Here is a 23663-nt window from a genome sequence, read left to right as displayed (position 1 = left end):
TTTGCTTTGAGTAGAGAATTGTTTTGCTTTCATTCCTAATGGCTAGCTGGCCCTATAGCATGAAAAAAAATTTCAACTGCATCTTTAAGTAAGTACTGTCTCTTAGATACAAAGATGCTGGTATCTCATAAGTCAATTTACTGCTTTTCTAATTCTGGTAATGGATCTTTATAGTTCTTCTATTTCCTGACTATGGTATTTATTCTATCACTTACTTCTTATCCTTTTTTTTTTTTTTTTTAAAGATTTTATTTATTTATTTGACAGAGAGAGGCACAGTGAGAGAGGGAACACAAGCAGGGGGAGTGAGAGAGGCAGAGACAGGCTTCCACTGATCAGGGAGCCTGATGTGGGGCTTGATCCCAGGACTCTGGGATCATGACCTGAGCCGAAGGCAGACACTTAACCACTGAGCCACCCAGGTGCCCCACATACTTCTAATCCTGTTTTAAAATCCTTACCCCTCAAAATCCCATAACCTTAGAAAATCAATCTTCCCACCATGAAATTTCAATAAGGAAAATAATTTAAAAAATGATTTTATTTTATATACCATACCTTGATCAAACTGCTTTTGAATATTGTCTTGATCAGTTTTGTTCCCACTAACACGGTAGAGTCCTTCAGTACATAATCCTAAAAGAAGAAAGAAATACACAAGCTTTTACACATACATACTTATCTACAACAAAGAATATACTTAAGCTTATGTACGTCTTAGTGACTTACAAAAACAAGGTGGTAAACTACTGTTAAGAATTAAATTTTTTAAAGGATCTCTTTTTAAATTCTCAATGGACTATTTTTTCTGTTTAATAATTTAGGACACCCAGGTTCCATGCAAAATGAGAAGCAGAGTTTCTCCTTATTTCTTCCACCAAATACAGCTAAAATTCCTGAGCACAATGAACAGAAAGTCAAAAGACTGGTAGAGAGAAGGTGAGCTAACTAATGACCCTGGAACTTGAAGAACAATAGGACAATGAGTTCTCCAGGTTTTCTTTTTGCCTTATACTGGACTGGGCAACAGAAGCCTGCAACCCAGAACTACCACTAAGCACAGGCAAAAAAAGGAAAAAAAGAAAGTAACAGAAAACCAACCACAACAAGAAAAACCTGCTTTCTCTAGTGAAAGGTGTAGACTTAGCAAAACAAAACAAACAATAAACAAACAAAAAGAAAGTAAAACAAAACTTTTTTTTTTTAAATCCTTAACTGCCCTTCTCTGGCCAAAGACATCAGTTGTGACCAAGCAGGGAGATTAGAATTCCACTTCTGCCCAGCAGCAAGAAAAGGGACACCTCGCCTTCTCCTTCCTGGAATGTCAAATAAGGGTGAATGGAGACTAGATCCTTAGGTAAGAGGGAAACTACCCTCCCCACCATGGCAGTGTTAGTAGAGCCCCATGGAGACCAAGTAGTGCATCTGGATTTCAAACCCCAACTTGAAGTAATGAAGCAGCTCTCCTTCCCTGCTGGTGCAGTGTCAGAAGAGGTCTGCTAAAACAGAAGATCCAAAATCTCATAGCATAATCTCCAAAATGTCTGGGAAAAAAAAATAAAGCTAACTTCATTCATCATACCACAAAGAAAATTTCAACATGAATAAGGAAAGACAATTTAACAGACGCCAACACAAAGGCATCAGTTTTGGAATGAACTGACAAGAATTTTAAAGCAGCTATCATTAAATATTTCAATAAGCAATCATAAACACACTAGAAATAAAAAATAGTTAAGTTTTAGCAAAAAATCAGAAATAAAGTAAGAACTAGAAATTTTAGAACTAAGAAATAATAGAACCAGAATGGAGATAAGGGAGTAATGAATGAATGACCTTGAAAAATCAACTGAAATTATAGAATCTAAACACTTGAAGAAATTATACTGAGGGGGGGGCGAGAAAGAAAGAAAAAAGAAAAGCCTCAGGGACTTGTAGAAAGTAACAAAGATCTAACATTTATATGTCACTGGCCAAAAGTCTATAGCTATTTTCTACATTCCATCAAGTTCCTCAAAGCACTTCTAAAAGAAACTCAATTTGATAAGGCACTGTACTCTTATGATCACAGGAGTAACAAAAAACAAGAAACAAATACAAAACAAAACAAAACAAAAAAATGAAAAAGTAGATTATTTGAAATATTCCTTGACCAATGTCACAGCTTTTGCATGGGATAATGTATTATTAATTCCTTCTACTTTCCCACCTAGTTATTAGAATTACCTTAGTGTTTACAAAGAAAACACAACAGGAAAGAACAAAGTGTATCTCATGCTGGAGGAATAAAGGTAATATTCAGAAATCCATGAACATAAAAGGGAGCAAAAATCCAATGACAAGTTTCATGGGCTAAAGTTGTATTTTTTAAATGTTACAAAATTTTACTGACATAATCAACATGAATTATTCTGTAATTAATGAAAGAAACCATACACAAAAGAATTTATTTTGTATGATTCCATTTATATCAAGTTCTAAAACAGGTAATACTTACCTAGAAGTGGGGGACAGGGGAATCAGAAGAGGTTATTGTGGGTGGTTGGAAAACTAATTGGAAGAGACATAAAGGACGATGAAAATGTTGTCTCTTGACAGGTATGTAGATCAAATAGGGGTATGCATTTGTCTCAACTCAATCTAAGTGTGTACCCTTAAGTTTGGTGCACTTCACCCTTTGTAACTGGACCTTAAAAAATTAAAACTGTGAGCACTTATGGAACTCTGCTTAGTAGGTTTTAAATCTAGAGTGTAATGTATACTTTTTGCACATTCCAGACGTCAGCAAATGAGTAAATATGTGGAGAACAAAAGGAGCAAGGATTCTCACTGTTGGAGAAGGAAATTAAAAATTAGGATTTTTAACACACACTGCTACAGAAATAAGTACAGATACATACATAAGTGTATTTCTAAGCTTTCCTAGCTTTTTTGCTAAAATGGTCCATAAGCAGCCCTAATAGTAGTTTCTAAATACCATTCTCCACCAAAACAAATCTGAGCAATCTAGAACAAAGGCTGATTCCAAAGTTGAATCAGGAAAAGCACAAGCCAATCCTGGCTGGTTACATCCTGTGCCAGAAAACTGAAAAGTACTTAAAGAATTATGGGGACATATCTTCAAAGGACACAGAAGCCATGAAGGAGAGAGACTAAGCTGCAATGATCTGAATTATCAAAAATACATAAAAACATTAATGGATTACAGCTCATTGAGTATAGTAAAGAATGAATGAATCCATATCAATATAAATAAAAAGTTAATAAAGTTTTAACTTCAGTGATGAAGTCTGGTAGATATAGCACCAAATAATCAAAATCAGTATCACCTATATTGGGACACACTGACATTTTGTCTCAACAGATGATGTACTTAAAAAGACATATCACCCTGGTGGTATTTCTAACAAAAAAGCATAATTCAAATCTAGTAATGAGGAAATACCACACAAACTCAAGTTGAGGAAGAAAGAAGAGTTCATCTGTACGGTGAAATGTCAACCATTAACACAGGAGAAATAACAGAGATTTAAAAAATCAAAGAAGACTAAAACTAGTAGCTAGAAGTCTGATGATAATTTCAAAAATTCTTTTGAATTAAAGGGGTTTAAAAAGACATGAACATTAAATGCAATGCACTTAAATTAAATTATATCCTAGACTGTCCCTCTCATAAAGAATTAAATGGCCCAAAATGTCAATAATGCTGAGGTTGACAACCACTGACATAGTGATGAGCATTTAATATTTCTTGCTAAATGAAAATTTTAAGGTACTTAATCATATGTACTAAAAATCTTGCCTTCCATTCACTAATAATTAAAGGATGTAAAATAAATAAACAAACAAACAAAAAAAATCCCCAACTCACTTACCTAGATGTGAACTATCAAAGTTTCACCTGGACTTAAATCACCCAAAGTATCTATTGTGGGCCTCCAAATAATAAAGGCATTAGAAATCTATTCTAACACTCCAAAACTAAATATAAAAATTTAGAAATTTAGGATAACTTTTAACCAAGTATCCTCTTTTTTCTTTCATTAGAAAAGTGCCTAACCCTTTGCTGTACAAGGTTCTTAGTATCTCAAAATGGTCTGTTTGAATTACTAATATAGGATATCAAACAAGAGTTTCACAGACTGTTTCTGGATACCTTTAGGTTGAAATAATCCTAAATCATAAAACGGATCACAAATTAAGGTGTGTAGATAACCCATAAATTAGGAAAGTATCTCCATGAGGAACGGCATCAGTAAGAGATGGAGACAGGAATTTCAGGGCTTGGTTCCCCCAGAAAAGCAACTAATGTGTGGTCAAAAAGTGTCAGAATAAATTTTTGCAGAACTCTGAAATCTAGTTTAAAAAAAAAAAAAAAAAAAGCCACAACCACTTAAAGGCTTGGTGAAGAAAGGAGCTTTTAATTGTCCATCTACCACTGAAATACCCTTACATTTCAGATTGGCCATGACCATACTGATGCAGTCTGTGCTCTGGGCAAAGGTTTCAAGGGCCAGAGGGAACAGAGATCTTGTTTTCAAAGAACTGTGGTGATGGGTTTTCATCTGTCTCCCAGATGGAAAAGCACAAGGGCTTGCTTGTGTTTCAATCAACATGAAGTGTCCCAGGGCTAAGGTGGCTTTCTCAGGCATATAAAGGCACAAGTACAGGCTGTAGCAATTTGGAGCAAGGGACAACAGTCAAGACAAGCAATGGGAGGGAAAGCCTATGATGGAAGATGTTAGCCAGGGAAACAGTGGCATATTATGGCTTTTAACACGCTCCTACATATACTGGGGAATCAAGAAGCCCACATACATGCTCAGGGCTAGATACATCCTCAGGAAAAGCCTGACAAGGTTAGAAACTTTCATTTCTAGGCTGACCACAGGCTCTGCTCAACCTGGAAGTGAAGGCTCAGGCAGAGTGATAAATGGCTTGGGTTAAGTGTTCAAAGAGTGCCCCGATACAATCTGCAAAGATTTGGAAAGGACTTTTCCCAATGACATCAAGTATTTAATCGTCAAAACACTAGCTAACCACTAAGCTAATGGAGTACAGACTTCAGTGGCCACAAATGACAAAGAATACACACATTACAAACAAGAGTAGTTTAGAAAAGTCACCAAACTAGCAAACATAATCAATAAACAACAACAGAAACCCTGCTAAGGAGAATTTCCAAAGATACCACAATAATGAAAACCCCAAAATATGTTTTCAAAAACATATTAAGAGACAGAAAGAAACAAAACAATATGGTACACTCAAGAAACAAGAGAAATAAACAGAAACTGTCCATGAGGAAACCCAGTCTTTGCACTATGTAAAAACTTTAAATCAACTGTTTAAAAAAATGTATTAACAAAGAACTGAAAGGAACAAGGAGAATGATCACAATAGTGAGTTATAATAAACAGATAAAAATTATAAAAAGAACTAAAGAGAAACTCTGGATCTCAAAATCAGAATAAAGAAAATGAAAAATTTACTAGAGGGGCACCTGGTAAGTCAGTTGGGTGTCTAACTCTTGGTTTTGGCTCAGGTCATGATCTCATGGGTCATGGTAGTGATCCCTAAGTTGGGCTCTGCGCTCAGCAGGGAGTCTGAAGATTCTCTCCACTGCCCCTCCTTCCACTCACATGTGTGCTCTCTCAAATCAATCAATCAATCAATCAATCCTTAAAAAAAAAAAATTCACCAGACAGGTTTAAGAGCAGATTTTATCAGCAGAGTTTACCACCAGGTAGAAGAAATAGTGAACTTAAAGACTGGCTGGTTGAGATTATCTAATTTGAGGGAATGAAGAAAAATTAACAAAACCTAAGAGATTTTTGGGACACCATCAGGTTTACCAACATATGCACAAGGGCTTTCCTAGGTGGAAAGGAAAATATCTGAAGAAAAAATGGCCAAGGGGTGCCTGGATGACTTAGTAGGTTGAGGGTCTAGCTTTTGATTTGGGTTCAGGTCATGATCTCAGGGTTGTGAGATCCAGACCCGCACTGGGCTCCATGACGGGAGCTTTTTGAAGAAATACTTATATAGAGATCTTCATAAAGGCACTACTCACAAGAGACACAAAATGTAAATAACCCATAAACCCATCACTGGGTGAATGGACAAACAAAATGTATATAAGGAGTAACTTCATGCTTCATGGTTACAGGATTTCCTCTGGAGTGATGAAATACTTTGGAATTAATTAGAAGTGATGTTTACACAACACTGTGAATATACTAAATGCTACTGAATTGTACAATTTAAAGTGGTTAAGTTATATGTTATGTGATTTTTACCTCAAAAAAAAAAAATTCAAAAGCTCATGTAGGGGGAAAAAATAAAATCAAGCACTGGTGGTAGTATATAAGCTTATTCAAGGTAGATGTTACACAATTAAAAATGCATTGTTGGGGCACCTGGGTGGCTCAGTTGGTTAAGCGCCTGGACTCTTGGTTTCGGCTCAGGTCATGACATCAAGCCCTGCAGTGGGCTCCACACTCAGCACAGAGTTTGCTTGACATTCTCTCTCTCCCTCTGCCCCTCCCCCTACTTGCACACACTCTCTCTCTCTAAAATAAATAGGTAGAGAGAGGGGAAGAGAGAAATAAAATCTTAAAAATACATTCTTATTGTTTGACAGAAATGTAAACACCACAGGTGGAGGTATACGGGTAAACAGTAGTATTAAGGCAAAATCCTATTTCAAGAAAACTGCACAATGCAATGCGCATTTAGACAAAATAGAACAATCTACATTAATCAGTTTTTTAAAAATTAAATAATTTATTTGGAAATGCTAAATCAACAAACTTGTCATTACAGTATGCTTATGATGTACTCATCAGATTCTCTGAGAATATGGAATTGGGGACTCAGCATGTAATTCAAACTGAGACATAAAAATGTAGGATGTGTAAACACACAAGGTAAGTCTAGAGAGAGAAAAGGACACAGAAAAACAGGTGATACTACTATCTTGATTCTAGTCCACTGGGGACAGATGCTTCTGGCTTCCAGAAATAAATTTCCTTTCAATTAAATGTTATTTTTTGCGTTTGGTTTCTTGCAACCAAAATTAGGATTTTAAAAGCCTTAATTTTAATTCCTAAGCTACAGATTCATTTCTTTTTTTTCCTTCTTTTAAGCACTCAGTATTTTTAAGTAGAAGACACATTTGGGGGTAGGGAGACAACTGGATTAGAAGCAGTGTAAATATGATTTTAAAAGATCTTGATACGGTAGTGACAACGGAAAACAGACAGAAGAAAAACACTACTAAGAAAGATCAAGGCTTAGTAATTAATGCTGTGTGGGCACAAAGGGTGAAAGAGGAGTCAGATCAATGAAATACCTTTGCCCAGATTAACTGGGAAAAAGAAACTGGCACTATCGAAAAGGAAATCAAGAGAAGGAGTGGTGTGGGGGAAAAGGAACTGAACTTTAATCTTAAATGCCAAGATATCACATCTAAATAGGAAAGTTCAATAGGCAGTCGGCAACACAGAAAACAATGGGGTGTGAGAAAAAGATCTGGGAGTCATTTTCTTAGATGTGGTATCCCAAGTCTAAAACAAAATGTGTAACAGAGTATGCATAAATGAGATGAACACTAAATTAGGCAGCTATATCTTACTGAAATTAATTAAAAGTGTACTTCATAAATGCAGAAAGGATATGAACATGTGGATCCCTACTATGGTGTGTTTTTATTTGAACCAGGATTTAATATTCCTTAATACAACACCTACTATGGGCTGTGTATTAGAGTATACATGTGATGAAAGACATAAAATATACTGTCCCTGATATGAAGCAGTAGGTAGTTCAACGGGCCAGTTATTTTAAGTCTTAAAACAATGGCTAAAGTAAAATGTCCATCAATTTCAAGCTGAGTATAGTATAATTTTTCATACTGTAAAAGTTTATAAATCCAGACAAAATATTTTAAGAAAATAAAAGTACAGACCAGTATCTCTCATGAACACAGATGCAAAAATCCTCAGCAAATTATTAGCAAACTGAACTTTTAAAAAGTGTAAAAAAGATGATATACTACGAACAAGTGGGTTTTACCACAGGTAATCAAGGTTGTCCAATATTCAACAACCATTAAATCAATTAAACAATCCATTAAATCATTAGCCTAAAAAAGAAAAATCACACAATCATACCAATATACAGAAAAAGCATCTGACAGAATCCAACACTCATTTATGATTAAAAACTCTCAGCAAACAAGGAACAGAGGGGAACTTCCTTAATATGATAAAGACTATCTATAAAAAAATGGGGCGCCTAGGTGGCTCAGTGGGTTAAAGCCTCTGCCTTCAGCTCGGGTCATGGTCTCGGGGTCCTGGGATCGAGCCCCGCATCGGGCTCTCTGCTCGGCAAGGAGCCTGCTTCCTCCTCTCTCTGCCTCCCTCTCTGCCTACTTGTGATCTCTGTCTGTCAAATAAATAGGTGAAATCTTAAAAAAAAAAAAAAAAAAAAAAAAAAGACTATCTATAAAAAAAGAAACCTATAGCAAACATCATACTTAATAGTAAGAAACCTAGAACTTTCTCATTAAAATCAGGTACAAGGCAAGGATGGCCCCACTCACCATGCCTTTCGACAGTATTTTTGGAAATCCTTGCCAAAGCAATACAGCAAAAAAAGGAAATCAAAAGCATAAAGACTGGGAAGAAAAACTATCTTTTTTTTTTTTTTAAACAAATGACACAATCTTCTATGTATTAAGTCAACAGGCTAAAATCTGGACTAAGTAATTATAGCAAGGCTGCAGGATACAAGGTTAACATATGAAAGTCAGTTACTTCCTCCTTTATATACCAATGAACAAGTGGAACTTGAAATTAAAAACATGATACCATTTACATTAGCACTCCCCAAAATGAAATACTTAAGTATAAATTCAACAAACTTGTATAAGATCTACATGAGGAAAACCACAAAACTGATGATAAAACTTGAAGAACTAAGTGGAGAAATATTCCATGTTCATAGATAGGAAGACACAATATTGTCAACATGTCAGTTCTTCCCAACTTGATTTACATATTCAACACAATCCAATCAAATTCCTATTTCTATTATCAAATTATAGTAGTTTTATTATAAATATCAACTAAAAATAAAATAAAAAATAAGTATCAACAAACTGATTCTAAATTTTACATAGAGAGGCCAAGACTCAAAGCAAATACAATATTCAGAGAGAAGAATAAAGTTGGAGGACTGACACTACCTAACTTTAAAACTTACTATAGAGCAACAGTAAATAAGACCATGTGGTATTAAGAAAACATAGGGAAACAGAACAGAATAGAGAACCCAGTAACAGACACCTACAGAGTCAACTAATCTTTAACCAAGGAGCAAAGGCAATAAATACAACAGGGCAAAGATAATCTTTTCAACAAATGGTGCAAGAAAAGCTATATATCTACATTTTAAAACAACAACAACAACAACAAACCAAACCTAGATATAAACCTTTCACCCTTGACAAAAATGAACTCAGAATGGAATATAAATGTCAAAGTTAAATGACTTAAATACAAAACACAGCAATACAGTGTGTCTTAAATATAAGACACACTGCTGTCTTCTACTGCCTAGAAGACAGTAGTAGAAAACCTAGATAACCTTGGGTATGTAAGGTGATGCCTTTTTAGATACAACACTGAAGACACAATCCCTGAAGGAAATACTGATAAGCTGGACTTCATTAAAACTAAAAATTTCTGTTCTGTGAAAAACAGTATTTTGAGAATTAGAAGACAAGTCACAGACTGGGGAAAAAATATCTACAGAAGACGTATCTGATAAAGGATTGTTATCCAAAACATACACAGAACACTTAAAACTCAGTAAGAAAACAAATCCATTACAAAACAGGCTAAAGACATTAATAGACACCATAAAGGAAGAGATACTGATGGCAAATAAGAGTATGAAAATATGTTCTACATATTAAAAACTGCAAATTAAAACAATGAGATACCGCTACATACCTATTAAAATAATACTGACAAAGCCAACTGCTAGCAAAGATGTGGAAAAACAGTAACTCTCATTCACAGTTGGTGAGAATGCAAAATGGAAGATACTTTGGAAGACAGTTTGGCAGTTTCTTACAAAACAAAACACATTCCTTACTGTACCATCCAGCAACCGCTCTTCTTGTTATTTACCCAAAGGAGTTGAAAACTTACATCCACACAACAATCTGAAGACTATGTTCATAGCATTTTAATTCATAATTGCCAAAAGCTGGAAGCAATCCAGACAAACTGTAGCACATCCAGACATCATGGAATTATTAAGTGCCAAAAAGAAATAAGTTATTAAGCCATGAAAAGACATGGGAGAATCTTAAAATGCATATTACTAAGTGAAAGAAGCCAATCTGGAAAGCCTACATACTATATGATTCCAACAACAGGACACCATGGAAAGGCAAAATGATGGCAAATAAAAAGATCAGTTGCTGCCTAGGGTAGAGGAAGGGAGAGTGGGGAAGAGATGAATAGGTAGAACACAGAATTTTTAGGGCAGTGAAAACTGTATGTTATTATAATGATGGATATTATCATTACACATTTGTCTAAACCCACAGAATGTACAAAACCAAGAGTGAAGTCTAATGTACACTAGGGACTTTGGGTGATTTCGATGCATTAATGTAGGCTGAACCTTTGTAAAAAACGTAGTGTTCTGATAAGTGATGCTAGTAATGTGGGGTGGGGTGGGGTTCACATGCGGAAGCAAGGAATATATGGGAATATATACCTTCTTCTCAATTTTGTTATAAACTTAAAATTGCTCTAAAAAATGCATCTATCTATATATATCAAGCTTATAATGGTGAACTAACATCAGGACACCTAGGTGGCTCAGTTAGTTAAGCATCTGTCTTCGCTGGGTCCTTGGATCAAGTTCCGCATTGGGTTCCTTGCTCAGTGGGGAGCCTGCATCTCCCTCTGCCTGCAGCTCCCTGTTAGTGCTCTTTCTCTTTCTCTGACAAATAAATAAAATCTTAAAAAAAAAAAAAAAAGGATGAACTAATATCAATGCAGTAAGACTCTTCTACCAGTGTTAAGTAACATATTAGGCAAAGGCTATTACATGAATAATAAAGCTAACGGCAGTACTTTTTCTTTTTTGCAGTATTTTCTTAATTAATAAAAAAACAGTATCTTAAATTCCACTGGGGGGAGGGTGGAAAAGATATGTATATTATTACAACTCAAATTTACTGAATTAAAACATGTCACCACCTGAGTGGCTCAATCGGTTAAATGGCTGCCTTTAGCTCAGGTCATGATCCGGGGGTCCCAGGATCAAGCCCCATGTCAGGCTCCCTTGCTCAGTAGGAAATCTGCTTCTCCCCCTCCCTCTGTCCCTCCTCCAGCTTGTGCTCTCACTCTCAAATGAATATAATCTTTAAAAAAAATTTTTTTAAAAGTCACTATATTTTCCACCACTAAATCTTTAATATTTGAGAAAAAAACAGTAATAGCTCTCCAATCTTTCATTTTGTTATTTTCCTTACTATAATGATTAAAGTTTCATAAGCAGGCTTGCCTAGCTGGCTCAACCGGTATAGCATGCGACTCCTGACCTCAGGGTCATGAGTTTGAGCCCCATGCTGGGCACAGAGATTATTTAATACATTTAAAAAAAAATAAAGTTCATAAAAACGATACTACTTTACAACATTTTCACCCCCTGTTCAAAATAACAATGACTTATGATAAAGATAAAGAAATAAGCTTTGAAAAGTGAAGTGACTTTCTCAAGGTCACACACTGAACAAGCTAGGGTAATTAGTTTGTCACATTCAATACATGCTTACTTGTTTTATGGTGCATACTTTCTACCACTTCAGGCTGGGCATAGAAAACTCATGTCTTAAATACTTTTCTGAAAAAACCAAAACTACAAGCATATAAAGATGTACATATAAGAGGATAACTGCCAGTATTGAATGTTTGGAGACTTATGTTCAGAAATACAGGGTAATTGAATAAACCATGACCATAATGCTGTTGTTCATGTACTAAAATCATTATAAAACCATGTTTAATTATCCCCTTCTGAAAAAGCTATGTATGCTTAAAGGTGTAGAAAACCTTAACTCTTGATCATAATAAACTTAAAAGTGATTTTTCAGTCTACTTTTACAGACTTATCTGCACTTTTCTTCTTGCTGTAACGAAAGAGAGAACTCCTTTCCTTAACAACAACAATAAAACAACTCTGAAGATCATCAAAAGTCACCTGTAAGCGCTAATGGTAAATGGAGCTAGACTCCAATTGTATGACCTCAGATCTGTTACTTAATTTCTCTGAACATGTTTCTACTTCTGTAAAACAGATAAAACAACCATACATACAACTCATACAGGTTGAAAACTACATGAATATACAAGTTATTTTATAGTATACTAAAAATTACTATACAAACAGTAAATATTCCATAAAAGCTGATTAACTTATAAAGGAAGCATCTGGAACAGCTTTCACCTAAGAACAGTCTCTTTCCACAGAAAAACCAGAAAATATCTTACACATCGAGTCACCTTCATCCATTATTATTACAATGCAAAACTTGTGTTTTTATGATATTATAACTTAGTGGGGCCAAGCATAATGCAAATTACCCAGTTGCTATACATTTAAATTATTATAAGTTTCACTGCAACAGAAATGTCTCCATTTCTCATCTCTTCATGCAGTCTTTGTGTTCGCATGAGAAAACAATAAATGTTAACTGTAGTTTGGAAAATAAAAGACTGAAATATTCATATGTAACAACATCACAAGGACAAATATGGTTATTATGAAAAAACTGTTTATTAAGTAAGGAGTTATTTACATGTGCCACAGCCATGGGTTTTAGGACCCAGGGGTCCCCCACTCATGATTATTGTCTAAGGGCAATGATGTAAAAACAAACGACAACAACAATAACAAAAAAGCATTACTTAAGACTCAATGAGTAACTACTTAAAGAAGATAGTATTCCTGCTAACAGATAAAAATATATTTCAGAGTCAGAAACCATAAAAAAGTAGTATTAATATATCAGGAAAACCTCAAGGAATTTCTGCTAGACACAATATACTAAAAAAAGAAGTTCATTAAGAGACTAACTTATAATTCCTGGTTTCTCTGGTTTTGAAAGAGTCCTACCTTCAGAATCTATTTAGACATTCCTGGGTTAGAGTCTTTGAAATTTTTTTCCCTACATTTTACAGTTTTTCAATTTGCTGCTTTGCTGGTAGTACACCTTCTGCTGCTGATAGTCTTATCTTGCTCTTCCAATTTGCCAATGATTTGGACAAATCTGAACTCTTATACATTGCTGATGGAAATATAAAATGGTGAATCCACCACAGAAAATAATTTGATAGCTCCGCAAAAAGACAAACACAGAATTACCATATGACTCAACATTCAACTCCTGGGTACATACCCCAAAGAACTGCAACAGGTACTCAAAACAAATGTTTGTATATGAATGTTCACAGCAACAGTGTTTACAATTGTCAAACGTGGAAACAAGCTAAATGTCCACCAACTTATCAACGAATAAACAAAATGTGGTAAATCTACACAAATACATATGCTATAACACAGATGAACACTATGCAAAGTAACAGATGCCAGACAAAAGGTTACATTATGTATGATTCCATATATATGAAATATTCAGGATAAGTAAATCCACAGAGACAATAAGCAGGTTGGTGGTTGCCACAGTCTTGGGCCAAGGGAGGAATAGGGAAAGGAGTAACTACTACCTCTACTACCTCTAGGGTGATAAAAATCTTTGGAACTAGATAAGGTGGTGGTTGCACAACACTGTACGTGCACTACGGGTCACCAAACTGGGCATTTTTATATGGCTAATTTTATGTCATATGAATTTTATCTCAACAAAAATGTATCATTCTAAATCACCTGACTTTATGTTCAATGCTGATATTGATGCTTCCTTATTAAAATTTTCCTCCCCTCTAGTGTTTTAAAGCCTATTCTTTTTATAGCTTATTTGCACTGAGCTTTTCTTCTCACTCCGTATAGTCACCCTCAATTTCATCAACACATAGCTTACATTAATAACTATATAATGAAAATTACCAATATTTTTTTTTTCACAGTTACCGAAGTCTTAAGACTAAATCATTTTCCAAAGATCCACAGCCATACATTCAATGGAGTCTTGGAGCTTTTATATGGATAACCCATAGCCAACTGACAATTTAACATGTACATAATGAATCCATTACCAAAATGTCATTTCTGCTTTTCATACTACAATTTCTGATGTATGGAATGGCTGAATCACTATATTGTACACCTAAAACTAATGTAACACTATGTTAACTATACTGAAATTTTTAGAAAATTGCAGAATTAAAATATGTAACAGTGGAACAAGGGATGGAAGGTTAAATATATTGTTACTAGGTTCTAAATTGTACATTACAGTGGTGTAATATTTGACAATGAGCTGTGATTAAAGATATATATCTCAAACACTAAGCGTATCACTTAAAAGACCTAAGACAGACATAACTGATAACCCAAATTTGGGTTAAAACAAAATTTTTTAAAAATTCAATTAATCCAAAAGATGGCAGGAAAAGAAGAAAAAAGGAATAATCATCACACAGACAAAAAGAAAACAAAAACAAGATGGGAGGTTTAAAACCAGTTATACTGATAATTATAATAAAAACCAATGACCTAATAAATACTCCAATGACACAAATGAATTATCAAATCCACTAACATGCTGCCTGCAAGAAGCTAAACTAAATATAAAGATACAAATAGGCTACAAGGATGGAAAAGATATACCACGCAAACATTACTCAAGGAAAATACCACTGGCTATCTTAATATTACATAAAGTAGTTTTAAGAAGGAATATTATAAAGCATAAAGCGAATCTTTTTTATAACTAAGTTCATCAAGCAGACATAATCCTAAATGTATATGCAACTAAACAAATTTCAAAACACATGAAGCAAAACCTAACAGAACGGAAAAGGAGGAGAGAGACATACATAATCATGAGGGAGAGCAGACTTCAACAGTATTTTTTAATTAAAAAAAAAAAAAAAGTCAACAACAAAAAAAAATCAGTAGGGATCTATGAGAATTTTTAAAGAACATCTCGTGACCTAACTTATATTTACAGAACTCTTCACCCAACACCTTAATAAAACATTCTATTCAAGGTCCCATGGAACAGTATTCAAAACAGAGTATATTCTGAGCTATAAAACAATCTAAATAAACTTACAGTGAAATCAAACTGCTTGTTTTCCGAATGCAACAGAATTAAACTAAAAATGAGTAACAAGATATCTGGAAAACATTCAGAAATAAAATACTTCCGGGGAGCCTATGTGGCTCAGTTGGTTAAGCATCTGCCTTTGGCTCAGGTCATGATCCCAGGGTTCTGGGATCCTGGGATCCTCCTTGCTCAGTGGGGAGCCTGCTTCCACCTCTCCCTCTAATAAATAAGAAATAAAACCTTTTAAAAAAATAAAATACTTCTAAATAGCCAATGAGTTAAATTTTTAAAAAAATCAAAAGGGAAGTTACAAAGTATTCCAAACTGAATAAAAATGTAAACATATCAAAATCTGTGGTATGCAGGTAAAACAATGCTTAGAGGAAAATATTTAAAATTAAATGTTATAGTAAAGACTGGTCAAAATCATTAATCTGGGCTTCTACTTTAAGACACTGTAAAGAAGCCAAATGAAAGCAGAAAAGGGAATTAAAAGTGGAATTCACTGAATAAAAAATAGACAAAAGACAGGAAACAAAAATAAATAAAACAAAAAGTTGGTTCTTTGAAAAGATCAGTAATATTGATAAATATCTCATGAGAGTGGTAAAAAAAGACAAATTAGTGATGTAAAACCAAAATAGAAGGTATCACTACAGATGCTACAGGCATTAAAACATGGATAAGGAATTCTATAAACAAGCTTATGCCATCCTGGGTGAAATAAACAAACCCCTTGAAAGACACATACAAAAAACAATGCTTACTCAAGAAATCAAAAATCCGTAAAGCCCAGTATCTACTTAAAATAATTTTTAATCCATAGTTAAAAACCTTCTCATAAATAAAATTCCAGGTCCAAAAGTTTCACTGGTGAATTATACTAAAATTTACAGAAGGAAATATTACCAATTCTGTATAAACTTTTTAGAAAAGACTCAAGTCTGTGATGCCAATTTTACTCTGATACCAAACCAGAAAAAGACATCACAAATATTGAAAACTGTAGACCAATATCCCTCAGGAAGCAGAAATCCTTAACATTTCAATAAATTGAATCTAGCAGTATCTAAAAAAGACAAAACATTATGACCAAGTGGTATTTATCCCAGGGATGCAAGTTTAGTTTAACATTTGAAGATCAATTCCTATAACTTACCATATAAACAGACTTTAAAAAGAACAATATGATCACCTCAACAGATGAAGGAAAGTCACATGACAAAATCGACATTCATTTTGGATACAAGGAAACAAGAACAGAAGGGAACTTCTCAATCTGATAAAGAGCATCTACAAAATCCCCAACAGCTAGCTATCATTATCATCATACTTCATGATGAAACACTGGATGCTTTTTGGGATGATGAAAATGTTCTGTATCTTGACTGTGGTGGTGCTTAAATGACTACAGAGTTATCAAAACCTCACTGTACAATTAAGATTGGTGAATTTCACTGTATGTAAATCATCAATGAAGTTGAATTTAGAACTAACATAACGGCTTCTTCAAGGTTGTTTAAAAAGTTTAGTCCTTTAAATAAGGCCTCTTGATTGATTCTAATAGTAAAAGTACTGCTCATTTACACCACTATGTCTATGGAACTCCAAACAACAAAATACGACTTTTATTTTTATTTTTTTTTAAAGATTTTATTTATTGATTTGACAGAGAGAGAGATCACAAGTAGGCAGAGAGGCAGGCAGATAGAGAGGGACGCAGGCTTCCCACTGAGCAGAGAGCCTGACGTGGGCCTCAATCCCAGGACCCTGAGATCATGACCTGAGCCGAAGGTGGAAGCTTAAGTCACTGAGCCACCCAGGCACCCAAAGTACGACTTTTAAATAGTAAGTATCTGATATATATTTACATTGTAAGTAAAACCTTCAAAAGATGGTTGTGCTATAAGTGCATATAGAGAATTCAACACTGAACTCAAGCAACTGAGAATTTTCTGCTAAAACTCATCTGCATTAATTCATAAAATCAAATACACTACCACTACCACCACCAAAGAATTGGGCTTTAATCTTCTATATGACTACTCTTACGGTCTTATGTTACCTTAGTACACTTCTAACAAAGCACTTAAATATATAAAATTTCCTGTCAGTTAACCGAATTAATTCAAATTATGCTAAGAACTGGGGTAGAATTTAATTTTATCTTATACTTGGAATTCATTCATTTTCCTCATACCAAATCACTCAATTACCGTAAAAATATTCAAGAAATGGGAATTTTTTTTTTTTTTAAGATTTTATTTATTTATTTGACAGAGATCACAAGTAGGCAGAGAGGCAGGCACATAGAGGGGAAGGGAAGCAGGCTCCCCGCTGAGCAGAGAGCCCAATGCAGGGCTCGATCCCAGGACTCTGGGATCATGACCTGAGCCGAAGTCAGAGGCTTTTTTTTTTTAAGATTTTATTTGACTGACAGAGATCACAAGCAGGCAAGAGAGGCAGGCAGGGAGAGAGGAGGAAGCAGGCTCCCCGCAGAGCAGAGAGCCGGATGCGGGGCTTGATCCCAAGACCCTGAGATCACGACCCGAGTTGAAGGCAGAGGCTTTAACCCACTGAGCCATCCAGGCACCCCAAGAAATGGGAATTTTTAACTATAAAAAATAAATGTACAAAATACTATCAATTATTACTTTATTGCTTTCTAATTACTAAAGAAAAATACCTCCTAATTTCTCAGTCATATCCATAAAGCCAAATTTTACTAGAGCAAATGAGAGTTCAAGCTCAAAGCAGAAAGCTAATATTTTAAAAACGTCTGCACTTCTACTGTGCTAAAGATGGACAGAAATACAGACAAGAAATTTGGCTAAAACACACTTTGTTGAAGGAAAAAAACAAATGATTAAGAGCATATCCAAATGTAGGCTCCGTAAATTAACCCTTATTAATGAAATGGGGAAGATAAGTTATTTCAACTATAATACTAATGGGTAACAGTTACTGTCCCATATTCTACCCTTTTATTAAAACTTAAAAAGTCAGCACTTCTCACCAAACAGACATTTTAGACAGGACAGATGTCCTAGTTTTGTCTTTTAAACAATGCTTATTTAGCAAAGAAGATCATTAAGAATAAGTAAAGCTAAGAGGGAATTAGTGCATGTTTTCAAGCCATTAAATTTTGTAGTCCATTCAGTTACTGAGGTTTAATGTTAACTCATACTTTTAAATGCACATAAACATAAGATTCTATCTTTATTCTTCAATTTTGACTAGTCCAGCCCTCAGATAATAACACAGGCTAGTTTTTAAAATAATGAGGGTATCTGTACACTCCTTAAAAATACAACTCAAACCATAAACAACACATCAAGATAGTGCTGCTAAATAAACAGGAACATCTCAAACAAGCAGCCTTTCATACATTTATAAATATCACTATGAACTTTAAAATAAAAATTTATCTGTAAAATGGGTAATAAAAATAGTACTAGACTTTAGAAATTTTTAACTTTCAAATTATCTATTTAAAATCATAACTATGATTAAATAGCAGCATAATTCTAAATTACAGAGTAAGAGAAATAAAATTTTAGCATTCAACTTACCCATTTATTAAAGAGAAGTCCAACAAAAGCATTAATGGCTAACAAGAGAGCTTTTTTCAAGTACCAGACAGTTATGTCTAGAGTTACTACTCAACAAATCAATCCTAAGGAGAACTATACACCTCTTTCAAAACTTAGCTTTTATGAATCATGAACATTTGACAAACTGTTGGTATAGCAAAAGTGAAATTTTAAATTAAATCTCTTGCAATGATACTTCTATCCTACCTGTATCTTCAATAAATTCCACACATTTTTCAACAAACAGTGGTATGGGCTTCTCAGCTGTAACCAGATCCTGGAGGGGCATCCCAAAGTAATTACTTTCCCAATTTCTACGTGTTGGTGGATTGAAGTTCTTAGTTTTCTTTTTCTGCTATAAGAAAACATATTCAAGTTAAAACTATTAAAATTAATTTCCTTCAGAATAACAGTAGTATTTAGCAATGCAAACACATTATTTCGTATCAAAAAAAGTATTGAAAAGCCACATCCCACCTAAATGACCATGAATATGGGAATCCATAAATCCCGCTAGAAACAACTTGAGCAATGGAAAAAAAAAAACAAAACATGAACAGAGAAAAAAAATGACTAGAAAGAAAGTTCCTTTTGGAAAATAATAGGAAACTGGATAGGTAGGGAAATTAGAAAAGATCATTTTTCAATGCTAACTCAAGGGAAAAGCTGGAAGTAAACAACACAATTCAGTTTACGTGCAGTCTACTGATTCTATTTGGTCTTTGGGGCAGGTCCACGTGAGGTTTTGTGTGTAGCTGTATTTATGAGAACATAATGTAGCTTTAATTATTGATTATACAATGAAACTGTGTAACTTCATGAATTTTAGTCCCATCATTTGTCCTTTATTTTCCCATTTTCTTCCTATCTACTGACTCTGTTTCTTAAATGTTAAGACAGTTTTTTTTAAGTAATAGAAAAAACATTTTCACAATAGTAAAAACAAAATGAAATCTTCATTTTCAGAGTTTAACTTCAATCTAGCACTGGGAGAAAAGGGGTTCTTAACAAGGGAGTGAACATCTCAAAAACCTAAGGAAGTACTGTCTAGAATTCAACTGCTGTGAAGATTCCGAGTCAATTTTTCTGGAGTAAGCTATTTTAAGCATCTCCAAAGATAATTTTACATGAAGATGCAAATAAATTTTCAGAAATTTGAAGATGTTAGAGCATTTTTATTGTTCCCTTTTTGTTTACCTACAAAATTTTTTTTTTTAAGATTTTTTATTTATTTATTTGAGAGAGAGGGCAAGCACGGGCGCGCGCATAGGAGAGGGGAAAGGGTCAGAAGCAGACTCCCCACTGAGCAGGGAGCCCAATGTGGGACTGATCCTGGGACTCCAGGATCATGATCTGAGGCGAAGGCAGTTGCTTAACCAACTGAGCCACCCAGGCACCTACAAAGTTATCTTCTCTGATAAATCACAAACCTATTCAAATCTGTCCTAAGTATCACTACTAACTTGTAGAGGATAAAAGCATACTATTTCTTTTCAGAAAGAGGGGGGAGGAATAAGTGGGGGTGGGGAGAGCTTTCTATGCCTAAAGCAATACTCCTCTTAATTTCCCATTCTTGCTGGAGGAGTCTCTCCTTTACATGGATCCCCCAATGTATTCTTCCAAGTCTCTGGCTATCTTGAATAAATAAGCCCTTTCTGCATTTTGATTTCAGGCTGCTCCACCTAGCACACTTCCAGAGCTCATGAAATCCAGTTTCTCAATTCTCACATACTGCAACTCAATGATACGGAATACGTATAACCCTGATACATACAGATCACATAAAATATAACTAGATATCTGGAATGTTGCCAACAAAGCACTGGAATGTTTGATCTAGCTCAAGACTTAAATCTACCAAGTCAAGCAGTGTGGATCCTTACTCCTTAAATAATCCTTCCACTACCACACCATCACCACTAAAACAGAACAATATGTAAGGAAATGGAAATGAAGACACTTAGGTAGATAGTGGCTGAGTCCTTTTTCTCAGAAACATTAAGGTGCTTTCTAGCCTGCAAACTACCAGGTGCAAAATTTTATTAGAAAACTGAAAACTGAGGCAAAGATGGATGTATTTTATTTAAAGTGATAATACAGCAATGAAAAAGATTACACTTAGGTGGATTAATAGAAAGACCAATGCTTAGCCTATGACAGAAGCAACAGGAATGAAAATGATAAAAAGATCTTAATAGGTATTTGCTACCTAAATAAAGAACAGTTACAAGAAAAGTAAGCCAGCTGGTCCTAAATGTTCCAGTCAACTCCTAAGAAATCCTCTTTTTAATACTGCCTTTTAGGAATCTATCTAAACTCCCAGATGACTCAGAAAACATTCCACCCTTATCCCTGGGATGATAGAAAAGAAACAATTAAGTGTAAACTTTATCTAGTAAGCACTGAATACTTGACTAAAATTGGGAGGCTAAAGCCAACAAAACAAAGTAAGGTAGTTTCTCTGGCTTATGCTCAGGGAACATCCCCCAGGTCTATAAAATTACAAGGGCAAATTATTTAATTCTGTGTATACCAAGATGCAGGGCTAGTAATCTAAGATAATGAAAGGCTAAGTGTCATGTAGCATGGAATTTCTGGCAAACTCTAAATGGATAATTTACTAATAAAGTACTGCCCTGACAGCTCAAGTTATAATTCAAATATATTAGGAGGAAAAAAGGCATAAAAAGTTCTGTGATTTTACTAATTTTTCTACTAATTGTCACGGATATAAAATATTTAATGCAGGAAAAGTTTTGAATTAGACATTCCTGTATTAGGTTTTATGATGAATAAAAATGTATATAGTTCATTTTTTCTAATAGTGACAGTTCTTAACCATCAGAATTCAGGGAGTTCTTTTATAATATGTGAATTATGAAAAACTCTACATATTCTGATATATATCCCTTAACTAAGAGATGCTGACCTATAGCTATACATTTATACCAACTCAAAATGAATTTTCTAAGTTACTAAGGTTAGATGATTATAACTGCTATAAAACGCCATCAAGATTCTCTGAAATGCAAGAAAAGGAGGAGAAGTATGGTTATTTGGTAATTATTTCCATAACTTTTGAAGAAGCACTGTCAGAAATGGCAGCCCCCAATTTAAGTAATTATGCCAGCAGGAAAACGTCTGATTTATGAGAACCCAACTTTTGATTCATACTACAGTCACACTATCTGTATTTCTGCTTAAATGCAAATGCCCAATCTTGTTTTTCTGGCCACTCAGGAAAATCTCATGTCATGTAAGCTGCTGCAAATGAATATCCACAGAAAATTAAACATCCCATTCACAAATAATGTATATCATGTTATCAATTAAGTGTTCAACAGACATTAAAAACTATCATTAGTGTAAGAAAACAGGATCAGGAAAAGGTATGTAAGTAACTCTTTCTAGAAATTGCCCTCACACTCCAGTAGTATCAGCAACACAACAAGGGAGGGCATCTAAGCAACATCCTCAAATAAATACTGTAATCAGTAACATTTAAAAAAATATACCTCAACCGCTTCTTTCATAATGAGCTGAAGAAAAAAAGCAGTTAAGAAGGCTTCCAAAGAGCCAATCCAGGAAACGAGAAAACTTGGTATTCTCTATTCTCTTAAATTTAAGATAGGATTCTCAGAGGGGGGAAAAAAATCAAAGAAATGAGACAACAGAGGAAAAAAAACCAGTTAGAGAAATGAAAACTCTTTAGTAAGACTCCATACAACTGTAAAGATCAAAATAAAGTGAAAAAGATCATTGGTTCCCCTTTATTGTATCATTCCTATGACGCATTCCAAAAAATACTCTTTTGCTTCCATTTTATTTTATTTAAAAGATTTTTATTCATTTATTTGTCAGAGAGAGAGAGAGAGAGCAAGTGAGCACAAGCAGGCAGAGGCAGAGAGAGAAGCAGGCTCCCTCTCAAGCAAGGAGCCCAATATAGGACTCGATCCCAGGACCCTGGGATCATGACCTGAGCCCAAGGCAGTGGCTTAACCGACTGAGCCACCCACGCATCCCTTTTGTTTCCATTTTAAAAAGAAGTCTCAATCTTCCTATCCTTAGGTATTTGCCCCATAATGCTACTTCTTTTGCAAACTCTGCAAAAGTCATATATATTAGATGTTTCCAATTCTCTCTTATATGTACTCAAATTAGTCTATCACCCTCATCACTCCACTAAATCTGTTCTTATTAAGGTCACCAATGATTGTTTTGTAACAGTTAGTTCCCAGTTTTCAACTTCGTTGACCTTTCAGCAGTCACTCTATGTCTTCACTGGACTTTGAGAACACCACCTCTATTTCCTCACTCACGCTCCCCATACAAGTCTCCTCACTGATGTCTCTTAGCCATCCCTGTAATGTTGTGAAAACTCCAGGCCTCAGTCCCTGACCATCTTTATTTCCACCCTCTTCATAACCCAAATACTTTTCAGGTCTTTCTCCTGAACTTGACTCATTTGAAACATTCTAGTGGACATCACCACTTCAATGTCTAAGAAAGATATCTTTGTTAACATATGCAAAGCTAAACTAACTGATGATTTCCTTAAAATGTTTTCTAACTGCAACCTTCTCCATCTTAGATGCTGATAATTCCACCCTTTCAGTAGCTCAGGCTACAAATCTTGGAAGTCATTCTTCATCTCTCTTTCTCTCTCATACACTACTTCCAACTGTTAAGCAAATGTATTAGATACAGAATCCAACTACTTCTTAAAGCTATCATTTCATACATCTAGATTA

General features: G+C 34.7%; 1 protein-coding gene across 2 annotated transcripts in view; it reads right to left on the bottom strand.

Moving 5' to 3' along the window:
• Positions 1-23663, bottom strand: part of LOC111140361 (Rho GTPase activating protein 5) — a 71917-nt gene that overhangs the window by 10404 nt on the left and 37850 nt on the right. For both annotated transcript variants that reach the window (XM_022492642.1, XM_022492638.1), the window contains exons 3-4: positions 19120-19267; positions 559-636 (exon numbers count right to left, since the gene is read on the bottom strand). In XM_022492642.1, coding sequence (XP_022348350.1) covers positions 559-636; positions 19120-19267 — 226 coding nt within the window. The remainder of the gene's footprint in view (positions 1-558; positions 637-19119; positions 19268-23663) is intronic.

Source organism: Enhydra lutris, unplaced genomic scaffold (genome assembly GCF_002288905.1).
Source record: "Enhydra lutris kenyoni isolate GAN:26980312 unplaced genomic scaffold, ASM228890v2 scaffoldscaffold4, whole genome shotgun sequence".
In the NCBI taxonomy this organism is placed as follows: domain Eukaryota; kingdom Metazoa; phylum Chordata; class Mammalia; order Carnivora; family Mustelidae; genus Enhydra; species Enhydra lutris.
The sequence above is the reverse complement of the archived record's forward strand: the minus strand, read 5'-3'. Positions and strand labels throughout refer to the sequence as shown.